The 11129-nt window shown below is 58.2% G+C and overlaps 1 protein-coding gene across 1 annotated transcript; it reads left to right on the top strand.

Annotated features, from left to right (window-relative positions):
- Positions 1 to 7519: 7519 nt before the first annotated feature.
- Positions 7520 to 10900, top strand: EN1 (engrailed homeobox 1; the record flags this gene model as incomplete). Its single annotated transcript, XM_082762952.1, has 2 exons — positions 7520 to 8219; positions 10584 to 10900. The coding sequence occupies 2 exons, from the start codon at positions 7520 to 7522 to the stop codon at positions 10898 to 10900; spliced, it is 1017 nt and encodes a 338-aa protein (XP_082619078.1).
- Between the last annotated feature and the right edge of the window lie 229 nt (positions 10901 to 11129).

Raw genomic sequence — 11129 nt, 5'->3', positions numbered from 1 at the left:
ATCAAAAGTGGACGTGACTTGAATTTTGCCGGCGTTTGTCCCTAAAATGACCCAATTCCTGTTACTGCCACTGGGCAGCAGTAACATTGCATCATTTCTCCAGGCGATAGACTTATTTTGCTTTACTCTCTGCCCCTTTCCCTGCCCACCCCCCCAAGTCAAGGCATACTTTTAAAGCTGATTATTTTGTCTTGCCGCGCTCTAGCCCTACGCACGCTGTTTTCTCTCCCTGGGAACGGATGAGCGGAGAGGAGCGGGAGCGGCTCGGAGGAGCAACATGGCTAATTAACGCCCAAAGTTCCCGTGCAAGGCACAAATAGTGCCTTCAACGAAATTTCGCCGCACAGAGCCGGCAGCTCCGGTGCCCGCTCCTCCGGCCCCCTCCCCTAGCAGCGTTTCCCCCGACGAGGATCAAAAGAGCCCCCCTTTCCCCTGCTTTCTCAAATCGAAATCGTGCTGCCTCCCAGCCCCACCGGTCAAGTTAATTCCAGAACAAAGGAGGACAAAAACACAAAGGATTTCTCTTCCCCCCCCCCCCCCCCCTCTCCCCGTCTCAAACTTCCCCGGTGCCTGCACCCTGGCCCGGCCCAAGCCGGGGCCACCCCCCCGGGGCAGCGCCTCCCGGGCCCGGCAAGACGGGGGGGTGACAGAGGGGACGACAGCACTGGGGACACGGGGCTGAGCGCTCCTCCCAAGCTCTGGTGGGGAGAAAGCCCCGGGCTGCCTGCAGGCTGCGAAGGGAGAAATTATTACACCCATGGCCCCCGGCACCGGTGTTGCTGTATGGACCCGGGGGTTAAAAAAAAATAAATTAATTAAAATTAAAGACCGGGTCATCTCCCACCCCTGGGGCAGTGTGGGCAGGGGTCGCTGCTGGAGCCCGAGTCAGCCTTGGGGGCTGCACCTGAGGGTCGGGGAGAGGACCCTGGGGAGCATCCTTCCACGCCGCGCTGGGCAAACTTCCCACGGGAGGCGTCCCCCTGCCCCCGGGGGGGTCCTGCGGGAGAACCCCCACGGATGGGGAGCGGCAGCTCTGGCCCGAGTGGGAAGCCGGGGGTCGTGCGCCCCCCGAGCTGACGGCTACACCTATTTGCACACGCGTGTGCACACGCAAGGAAAACCTTCCCCTGCGCTCTCGCTGCACCCACGCTGGGACACGCGACTTGCACACGCGTGGGGAGCCCAGAAACACCGCACGCGTGGGGCTGCGCGGAGAGAGGCGCCCCACGGACCTCCCCCCAGCCCTGCAGGGCGCACCACGGGGGTCGGACCCGCGTGTGCCCCTTTGTGGGAAAAGCGCTGGGGGCTGTTCCCCCTCCCCCGGCCACGAAGCCCCGCGGAGCGGCCCCGGCCCCGGTCCCGGCCCCGGGTGCGCAGTGGCGAGGGCGGGGGCCGGCACCCTCCGGGGCCGGGCGGTGCAAGGCGTGAGCCCTCGCCAAAGTGTCCCCAGCTCGCCCCTCGGCTGCCGGCTCGCCGAACAGACCCAGAAGCAGAGCGAAGCGTAGGTAGCAGGGAGAGCCGGAGGAAATTGAAACCAGATTTCGCAATGTAAATGGGTGCGAGCCAGTCCCGCACCGCGGGCAGGGTGCAGCGGGGCGCACGCCGGGAGCAGCCTGCCGGAGCCGGGCTGGGCGCAGCGGGAAGCCCCGAGCAAACTTTCAGCCCCCGTTCATAGCCTATTTAGTGAGGGGACGGGAGGATCTGACCCGAAGTGGGGTGAGGCAGCCCTCGGAAACATCCCCCGTAACTTAAACCAGATTGTCAGGGAGGCAGCTGGGGCTGCAGGGAGCCGCTCGGACCGCTCGCCCGTCGGGAGGATGTCGCTGCCCTTCTCCGGTGCGTTCCTGCCCCGGGCAGCTCCAGAGGAACGGCCCCGGGAGCCGGCACATTTTAAGGCAGCCGATCCAGGTAACTTGTGCTGCTCGCAGCGAGGTAGGGGGGGCTGCAGAGGTGGGTGGGAGGCGGGGGGGCTTGGGAAGCAGATGGGAAGGGGCTTTGCAGCCAGGCCACTGGGAAGCAGCGAGCTCTTCTCCCTCCTTTCTTCCTCCCTTTCTTTCCTTCTCTCTGTTTTTCTTCTTTTCTTTTCTTTTCTTTTCTTTTCTTTTCTTTTCTTTTCTTTTCTTTTCTTTTCTTTTCTTTTCTTTTCTTTTCTTTTCTTTTCTTTTCTTTTCTTTTCTTTTCTTTTCTTTTCTTTTCTTTTCTTTTCTTTTCTTTTCTTTTCTTTTCTTTTCTTTTCTTTTCTTTTCTTTTCTTTTCTTTTCTTTCTTCTTTCTTTTCTACCTCTCTCTCTTCCCTCTCTCTTCCCTCTCTCTTCTCTCTCCTTTTTTTCCTCTTTTCTCTTATTTTCTCTTCTTCCTTTCTTTCATTTTTCCTGCTCTATTCTTGTCCACTCTTTTCTTTTTTTTTTTTTTTTCCTTCTCTATTCTTCTTTCTCTCTCTTTTTTTCTCTTAGTTTTTCTTTTCACTTCTCTACTTTTCTTTCTCTTTTTTTTTTTTTTTTCTTTGGTTGTCCTTTATTCCTGTCTTTTCTGGTTTCCTGTCTTTTTCTTCTTCCTCTTCTTCCTTTTTTTTTTTTTTTCCCCCTCTTTTTCTTCTTTTCCCTTTCCGTTTTTCCTTTTCTATTTTACTTCTTTTTCTTTTTCTTTTTCTTTTTCTTTTTCTTTTTCTTTTTCTTTTTCTTTTTCTTTTTCTTTTTCTTTTTCTTTTTCTTTTTCTTTTTCTTTTTCTTTTCATTTCCTTTTTCTTCTTTTTCCTCTTCCCTTTCTTTTTCCTTTTCCTTTTCCCTTTCCTTTTCTTTCTCTTTTTCTTTTTCCTTTTCTTTCTCCTTTTCTTTTTCCTTTTCCTTTTCCTTTCTTTCTTGTTTCTTTTATTTTTTCTTTTCTTTTTCTTTTCTATTTTTCGTAAAGAAACAAACCAATAACACCGCTAACAACAAGAAGAACAGTTTTCCCTCCCCTCCACAGAAACTTCGCCGGACTATTTTAATCTCCGACCCCTCTGAGGAAGGAGGGAAAAGACAATGAAAAAGGAAAAGAAAAGAAAAGAAACCCAAATTTTCCCCTGAAGTTCCCGAGTCCCGAAAGCCGGGCGGCATTGCTGGGGTGGGGTGGTCCCGGCGGTGTCGGTCTCGCAGCCGCCCGCGGGGACGCGCGGACCCAGCCCCGGCTGCGCCCCGGAGCTTTCCGGGCCGGGCTGCGAGGCTCCGGCCGTCACCGCCGGGCTTTCCCCGGCCCTTCTCCAAAATCAAAACCTCCCCTTTCTCCTTCCCCGCTCCGGTGCAGAGAGAGATTTTGAAGCCCGGAGATATAAACCTGTGCCCCGCAAAAAAAGTTGCGAGCGGGGCTGCTTCCACTACCTATTTACCAACGAATTACACTGCTATTATTGCTTTCAATGAAGACTGAATCCCCAAGCGATAATTGAATTAGTCTATTGAAGAGACTGTCAGGTACAATGACGTGGTATATCCCGCGCATTTCCCAGGGTCTATAGGCTTTGGGGACCCGGAATGTATAGTCTGACCTTACAGCTCATAATAATAATGCTGCACTTGTAGCAGAAATCTATTCGCATTCACTTTTAACAAAACCTCTGGTCAGCCAGTCCCTGTAGGAAGGATGAAATCTATTGTATTAGAACAACTCATTTATGTCCTTCAGCAAAGGCCCCAATGAGATCTGATCTAGACCTAGAAATAGGATTACCACAGCGTATATTAACCACGTTTCTATACTTCCTCCTTTCTATAAGGGCGTCGAGGAAGAAAAAAAAAATGCAAAGGATTTTTGATCCGATTTTAATTTTCATTTAAATCCCTGTTTCCTCCACTGGCCTTCCCCAGAAAGAAGAAAAAAAAAAAAAAAAGGAAAGAAAAGAAGGAAAGAAAGAAAAAAAGAAAAAAGAAAAAAAAAAAAAAGAAAAAAGCTAAATAAAACGAAATCGGAGCGCTGATTTCGTCCCGTTCCCGAGGAGGCTGCGGGCACCGCGGGCTGGTTTGGGGCTGCGGGAGCGATGCGGGAGCCCTCCCCGCAACCCGACGGCGGGCACCCCGCATTCTGTACCCGCACCCCGCATCCCCGCATCCCCACGGCCGCAGGCAGAGCTCAATCCCTCGCCCAGGTTTGATTTTCTCCTTGCCAGGGTCACGGGGCGGTGGGGAAAGAAAGGCTCAAACGGCAGCAGGGCACTTCCGAGGGGGGACCGGGCACCCACGAGTTGCGGAGGAAACTTTTTCTTAACCAGTTTTTTATTTTATTTATTTTTTTTGAAGCTGCCGTCCTTAAGACACGATGTAGACATATTACCCCGATTACTGTAACTATCTGCTAGCCGGAGTGTAATATTTATCTATCTATTTAGATAGGAAGGGTCGTGGTGGAAAAAATACCCAGCCTGGAAATATACTTCGTCTTTTCCTTTAACCCCTCCTCATTCATCCAGGCGATCCCCCACCCCCTCCATACACAAACCTACTCAATTTATAGAGAAGCCTTTAAAATCCAGAACAGTTTCTAGACGAAGGGAGGACTCCAGATGAAATAACCCCCCCTTCACACACACACGCACACGTACACACTCACACACTCGCTTCGCCCCCCCTGCGCTCAGAAAGGCAAATTAAATAGTTAAAGGCTTCGATTTCTCTCTCTCTCCCTTTTGTTACCCAATTTTGGAACATTTAAGGATGGGTGTGTGTATTGTATTCAATAATAAAAGCTATAGGGCCGCCAGGACATTTATCATCCTATTACTGTAACAAATCCGGGCTCCCAATACATGAAAGGTAAAATGAATTACCGACGTTAAGCCGTCAATAAAGTCATTTCTGTAAATGGTGTCTCCGAAGGACTGCAGCATTATTCAACTAGCTTTATCAGCAGCTGGGAAATTACGTGAAGAAGCTCGCAGCGTGTAATATGGCCCTGCTTACTTTGATTAAGCGTCTTGCCAGGGAATAGTGACAGTGCTTTTGACCAGGTTTTATTCGCCGTCCTGTGATGAACGCCAAGCTGATCAGGCGGAATGAAGAGTAATTAAAACCTATAAATTATCTTTTGCAGCCCTTCTCAAGGCGTCTCTTGCAGGAGAGATAAGGCAGCGAGCCCCCATTTACAGCTCTGAAAGGGACCGCGGCTCACAAAGGCTACGTGGCTAAATGGGATATTGATAGTGTCCTAATTAGAATTTAATTAAGTACCCACGCTCGCTTTTGGGATAAAGATTTCAATTTTGCTAACTTAAATATAAATAAACCCAATTTCGGTGCGAGTAAATGATATGATATTGTGAATGCGGGGGGGTGGGGGTGGGGGGGTGTTAACATTCATTTAATTGCGGATGAAGCCCTTGATTCCAGGGCTGATTGCGTTATGCCAGCTATTATTTTAGGAGATTATTGTGTGGCTGGAGGTAACAATTTGGTAATGTTTCCCCGGTCCGGCAAAGAGCCGAGCGTGCCTCGGAGGTGTGCGCGGCCGCCGGACCGAGGGAGGTGCCGGCTCCTTCGGCTCCCGGTGACAGCCGGCTCCCGGTGACAGCGGCTTCCCGGTGACCCCCGGCTCCCGGTGACCCCCAGCTCCCGGTGACAGCCAGCTCCCGGTGCCCTGCAAGCCCAGAAAACGGAGCTCCGCGCTCGGCCGCTGCCGCCGGGATGCTCTCGACACCAGCGATGCTCCTGGCCGCCGCCGGCCGCAGCGGCCACTCGGCGGGCAAAAAACACGCGTGGCTCTCCCGGTGCCCACCCGTGGGTGCCTGAGCACGCAGCCCTAAAGCATCGTTCACGTATAGGATCTATAGGCGGCGGCACGTGCCGCCGGGCCGTCCCCGCGGAGCAGCGCGGAGCCCCGCGGCCTCCCCGCCACCCGTGGCCGTGGGGGGAACGTGGGGACCCCCGGGGAGCTCCGGGGGTCCGGGCTCCGGCCTCTGCCCTGCCCCAGCCCCGGGGAGCGGCCCCGGGCTCCGGCGCGGCTCCAGCCCCGAGCAGGTGCCTGTGGCCGGCGGGGAGCGGAGCCGGGAGCCCTGTGCGGTGAGAAAGCAAAACCTGCGCTTCGGACTTGTGCTTTTTAACATTATTTTATTCCTCCTTCTCCTCCTCTAAATTACTTTTTGGAAACCTGTAACAGTCTTCAAAAAAGTCCCCGGCTCTCCCCACCCCGCAAAACCCTTACATTTCCCTTTTGCCCCAGCACACTCCCCAAGGTGCTGGGGAGAATAAAATACCAGGTGAAAAAAAAAAAAAAAAGAAAAAAGAAAAAAAGCACCAAACCGAACCCAAACAAACAAGCAAACATTAGAAAGCAGGCGAGGCAACGCGATCCGGAGTCAGCTGCAAGCTGTCGGCTGCTCTGCTTCTTCTTCCGAAATAATAAGAATAAAGAAACAGCCCAGCCCGGCGGCTCCCAGCCCGGCTCAGCGCCGCGGCGATTACCAGTATTTAGTGTTATTTTCATTTTAATTCCTCCAGAAAAAAAAAAAAAAAAGTTTCCACTCCGGACTGCCCCCACCTCCCTAAGCAAGAAATAAAAATAAAAATGAACAGGAGGAAGATGAGCACCGCGGATTATTTTTGGGGTGGGGGGGGGTGTTATTATTATGGGGTGTGCGAGCAAAGGGACAGAAGAGGCGCTCATCCCGGGGGGTTGAAGTTATGGGGGGGGGGAGGTTAGCGGGGTGGTGGGGGGGGTGTCCCTAAATACGCGTGGAGCCCGGGCGCCCCCGCCCCGTCGCGGCGCGGCTCCGGGGCGGGGGGGGGGCGGCGTTGGCGGCGGAGCGCCATTGGCCGCCCCCACGTGCGGGGCCGCCTCACGTGCTTCCGGTGCGAGCCCAAAAAGTGGGGCCGAGGGATTTTTTAGGGAGAGTTTCTTGCAAAGACCGGAGCTGTCAGAGATTTGCCTTTTTATTTTGGGGCCAAAAAAAAAAAAAAAAAAATTAAGGGAAAAAAAAAAGAAAAAAAAGAAAAAGCGCCCCCCCCCCCTCCTCCTCCCGGAGCCCGAGCACGCTGGCGGGGAAGGGCTCGGGCAGAGAGCGGCGGACACCGGGGCAGCGCGGAGCCGCCGCGGGGAGATGGGCAGATTTTGAGTCCTTTCTTTTATTATTTATTAATTTTTTTTTTTCGGGGGGCGGGTTTTTGGGGGGCCGCTGTGTGGCTGCACGCGGTTTTGGTGCTTTTTTTTTTTTTTTTTTTTTTTTTTTTTTTTTTTTTGGTGATGGAAATATAAGCTGATCGGGAGAAAGGGGGGAAGAAGCCCTCGAGTGGCTCTCCCGGTTTTGGATCCATCCGTGCGAGGGGGAGAAAAAAAAATCTCAGCTCCAGCCCAACAAGTGGATTTTATTCTTTTTTTTTCCTCTCTTTTATTTATTTTTTTTTTAATTTTTGCCTTCTTTTTTTTTTTTTGAAATTTTTAAAATTTTTTTCCCCACCCCACCACCCACCCGCGAAGTGGGGTGGGCGTAAAGCGGGTGGGTGGGGGGGAGGGTGGGGGGGGCAAAAAGGCGGCGAGCTCCGTGGCGGGGGCTGAGGATGGAAGAGCCGCCGGAGGGGCACGGCCACCGAGACGCGGCGCCGCCCGGCCCGGCGAGCAGCGGCAGCGGCAGCGATGGCGAGAGCTTGCCCGTGTCCCCCAGCCCCGCGCCCGCCTCCCCCGCCGCCCCCTGCCCCTTGCCCCTTCCCCGCCGCCGCCCCCCGCCGCCTCCCCCGCCGCCCCCTCAGCGCACCACCAACTTTTTCATCGACAACATCCTGAGGCCGGACTTCGGCTGCAAGAAGGAGCCTCCCGCTCCGACCGGCGGCTGCGGCAGCGGCGGCGGCGGAGGAGGAGGAGGAGGAAGCAGCAGCAGCAGCCGGGAGCGGGATGGAGACCGAGGGCAGAGCTCAGGTAGAGAAAACATCAACCCGCTGCTGGCCCGGCCGCCCAACCCGCCGGCCCTCCTGTGCCCGGACTCGAACTGCGGGCCCGACGGCTCCCCGGCCGCGCCGCCCGCCGCCGCCGCCGCTTCCAAAGCCAGCCCCGGCGCGGCGGGGGTGGCGGCGTCGGGGGCGGCCAAGCCCCCCGGCGAAGGGGGCGACACTCACCCGGCCAAGTACGGGGAGCACGGCAGCCCCGCCATCCTCCTCATGGGCTCTAATAATGGAGGACCTGTTATAAAGCCCGACTCGCAACAGCCGCTGGTGTGGCCTGCCTGGGTCTACTGCACTAGGTATTCAGACAGACCGTCCTCGGGTAAGGAAGCGCGGAGCATCTGGGAGCTGTTAAAATCGTGACAAGGTCGCTCCCCCCCCTCTCCTTCCCCTGTCCCCCCCCCCCCCCCCTCCCCTTTGCTTTGGCTTCCAGCCTGCTGAGGACCTCGCGTGGGGCGGCGCGGGGGGGGTCCTGGGTCACCCGGGGCGAGAGGAAACGCGTCCCCGTCCCCCCCCCCCCCACTTCTTCCCCCCTCCCCAAAATCCCCTCCGCCTTCCTATTCCGAGTCGCCGAATTTGAATGCGACGCCGGGCCCCGATTCGGCCGCATTCAGACGCGGAGAGGGGCTGCGAGCCCCTGCCCGTGCCCCCGGTCGCCCCCCCCCCCCCCCCCACCCAGCTGCAGCCCGGGGGGGTCCCCACCGCGGCGGCGCTGGGCCGGGAGCGCTGCGGGAAAAGGGGAAAAAAAAAAAAAAAAAAAGGCAGCGGATTTGGCTTCTCGCTTGTTTTGTTCTTTCTCTCCCCCCCCCCCCCAAACACACCCCGGTTTTATTTCCCCGGTGCCGGTGGCTGCGGACGGGCGGCTGGGTGGCGGGGGGGGGCTGGCCGAGCCACATGTTGAGCGGCTGCTGGAGGTGCAGAGGGGGTTTATGGGGGGGGAGAGAAAAAGGGGCTTCGGGCAGGTCGCCGAGGGGCTGCTTCTTGGGGCCTCCGGCCTCCATAGGCCGCGGGGGCCGCTGCTCCTTGCCCGCTACTGGGAGGGGTCGAGGCTTGGCCCGGGGGGGGGCTCCCGGCCGGGCACCCCTGCGAGCTCCGTCCCCTTGGCGTGACCCCGCAGCCCCTCGTTTTGTCCCCGCTGGTCACTGTTTTCCATTGTCAGTTTTTTTTTAGTTTTATTTTTTAAAGCGGAAGGAGAGGAGAGGGGGACCCCCCAGTCACACCCCAGGCCAGCAGCCCAGGACCCTCCAGCGCGGGTCGGGACCGGGACCGGGATTGAGACCGGGACCAGGACAGGGATTGGGATTGGGATTGGGACCGGGACCGGGTCCAGGACCGGGACCAGGGCCGGTTCCTCTTCCAAGGCCCGGGCAATGCGAGGCCGGGGGACCCGGGGAAGGCGGCGGTGCCCGGCGCGGTGCTCCCGGGGCCGGTGGGCAGCGCTCCGCTCCCGGCCGAGCCACCTCCATCCCCAGTTATTGACACGTCCAGCAACTCGCAGCTCGGAAAAGCCCCTTTGATTGACTCCGGTGATTGATGGAGTGATAGAGCTGTCAGGCTGCCCTCGCCGCCGGCCGGCCCGGCCACGGCTGCTGCGTTATTACCGCTTCCCAGGCCCGCCGGACGCCAGGCATCTCGCATTGCGCCTTTATTCCCTTCCCTTCCTTTTCTTCGGGCAGCGGGGTATTTTTGCACGCCGACCCTTAAGCCCCCCGCTCGTTCCCAGGGCTGCTCGGCTTGGCCCGGTTCATCCCGGCCCGGCCCGGCTCGGCTCGGCTCAGCCGCGCTCTTTGTTGTGCTCGGAGCCGGCCCCGGCCGCCGCGGGGCTTCTCCCGGCCTCGGGGACGAGCGGGCTGCGGGGGCCGGGGGCTGCGACCCCCGCTGCAAGGTGCCGGCCCCAGACAGCCTCGTTCCCCCGGCCCCAGCTCTGCCGGTCCCCGGCCCGCTCCCCGCCGAGCCGGGGCAAAGCCGTGCTGAACCGGGACAAGAGCTTTCGGCCTACTCGGAGGCCTCGCCGGGCTCCGGTTGCTGCAGCCGGCTGGGGGCTGCGGGCCCGGCAGCTGTCAGGGGATTTTCGCAGCCCCCATCCTCCAGGGCCGCCTTCCCTCTCCGCTCCCGGGGCTGCCGGTGCTCGGGGCCGGGATGCTGGCACGGCACGGCTCGGCACGGCTCGGCACCCGGCCCCAGGGCGGCCCGAGGGATGGGGCTGCGAAGGAACCCCCTTAGGGTTTGGGTGTCCGGGGGTCGCGGCGGGCAGGGCTGGCAAACGGGTGGCATGCGGGGCCCTCCAGGGCCGGGCAAACACCGGAGCCCCGGGCGACCCCCGGCTGCTGCCGGGGCTGGCCGCGGGGACCCCGGCCCCAGGACGGCGGCCGCCCCCCGGAGCCTCGGAGCCCCCCCGTCGGGGCGAGCAGCGCGGCGCCCCGACGGGCCCGGGGCGAGGGGCTAGCGGGCGGCTCTCCCCCTTCGCCCCCTGCCCGTTGCAGGAGATGGGCGCGTTTCCCCGGGCCTCCCCGCTCCTCCTCTCCCTTTCTTCCCCTTGGCGGGGCCGGGGCGGCGGGGCCGAGCCGGGGGTGCCGGCGCGGTTCCCCCCCCGTCGGCCATTTTCCGTCGGGCGGCGGGGCGGGGGCGGCGGGCGGCGGGCGGCGGCGGGGCCCTGCCCAGCGGCGTGTGTGTGCCCTGCCCGCAGGCCCCCGCACCAGGAAGCTGAAGAAGAAGAAGACGGAGAAGGAGGACAAGAGGCCGCGGACGGCGTTCACGGCCGAGCAGCTGCAGCGGCTGAAGGCGGAGTTCCAGGCCAACCGGTACATCACGGAGCAGCGGCGGCAGAGCCTGGCCCAGGAGCTGAGCCTCAACGAGTCCCAGATCAAGATCTGGTTCCAGAACAAGCGCGCCAAGATCAAGAAGGCGACGGGCATCAAGAACGGGCTGGCGCTGCACCTCATGGCCCAGGGACTCTACAACCACTCCACCACCACCGTGCAGGACAAAGAGGAGAGCGAGTGAGGACAGCCCTAGCCACGGACAGGTGCTATTTAAAAGCAGATCTATTGTCTATCCATAGTATAAGGACTCCACTTAAGAAAAAAAAATATGAACGCTTACAAAAAAAAAAATTATCTCTATATAGCCAAACAGCATATGACCTTGTATATATTTAATTTCAGGTAAGAAATATGTGTAGCGATCTCTATTTGCTGGACAGTTTCTCTCTCCCCTTCTCTCTCTCTCTTCC

The sequence above is a fragment of the Aythya marila genome (genome assembly GCF_965140915.1).
Source record: "Aythya marila genome assembly, chromosome: 6".
Taxonomy (NCBI): domain Eukaryota; kingdom Metazoa; phylum Chordata; class Aves; order Anseriformes; family Anatidae; genus Aythya; species Aythya marila.
Note: the sequence above shows the minus strand (reverse complement) of the source record. Positions and strands in the feature narration are given on the sequence as shown.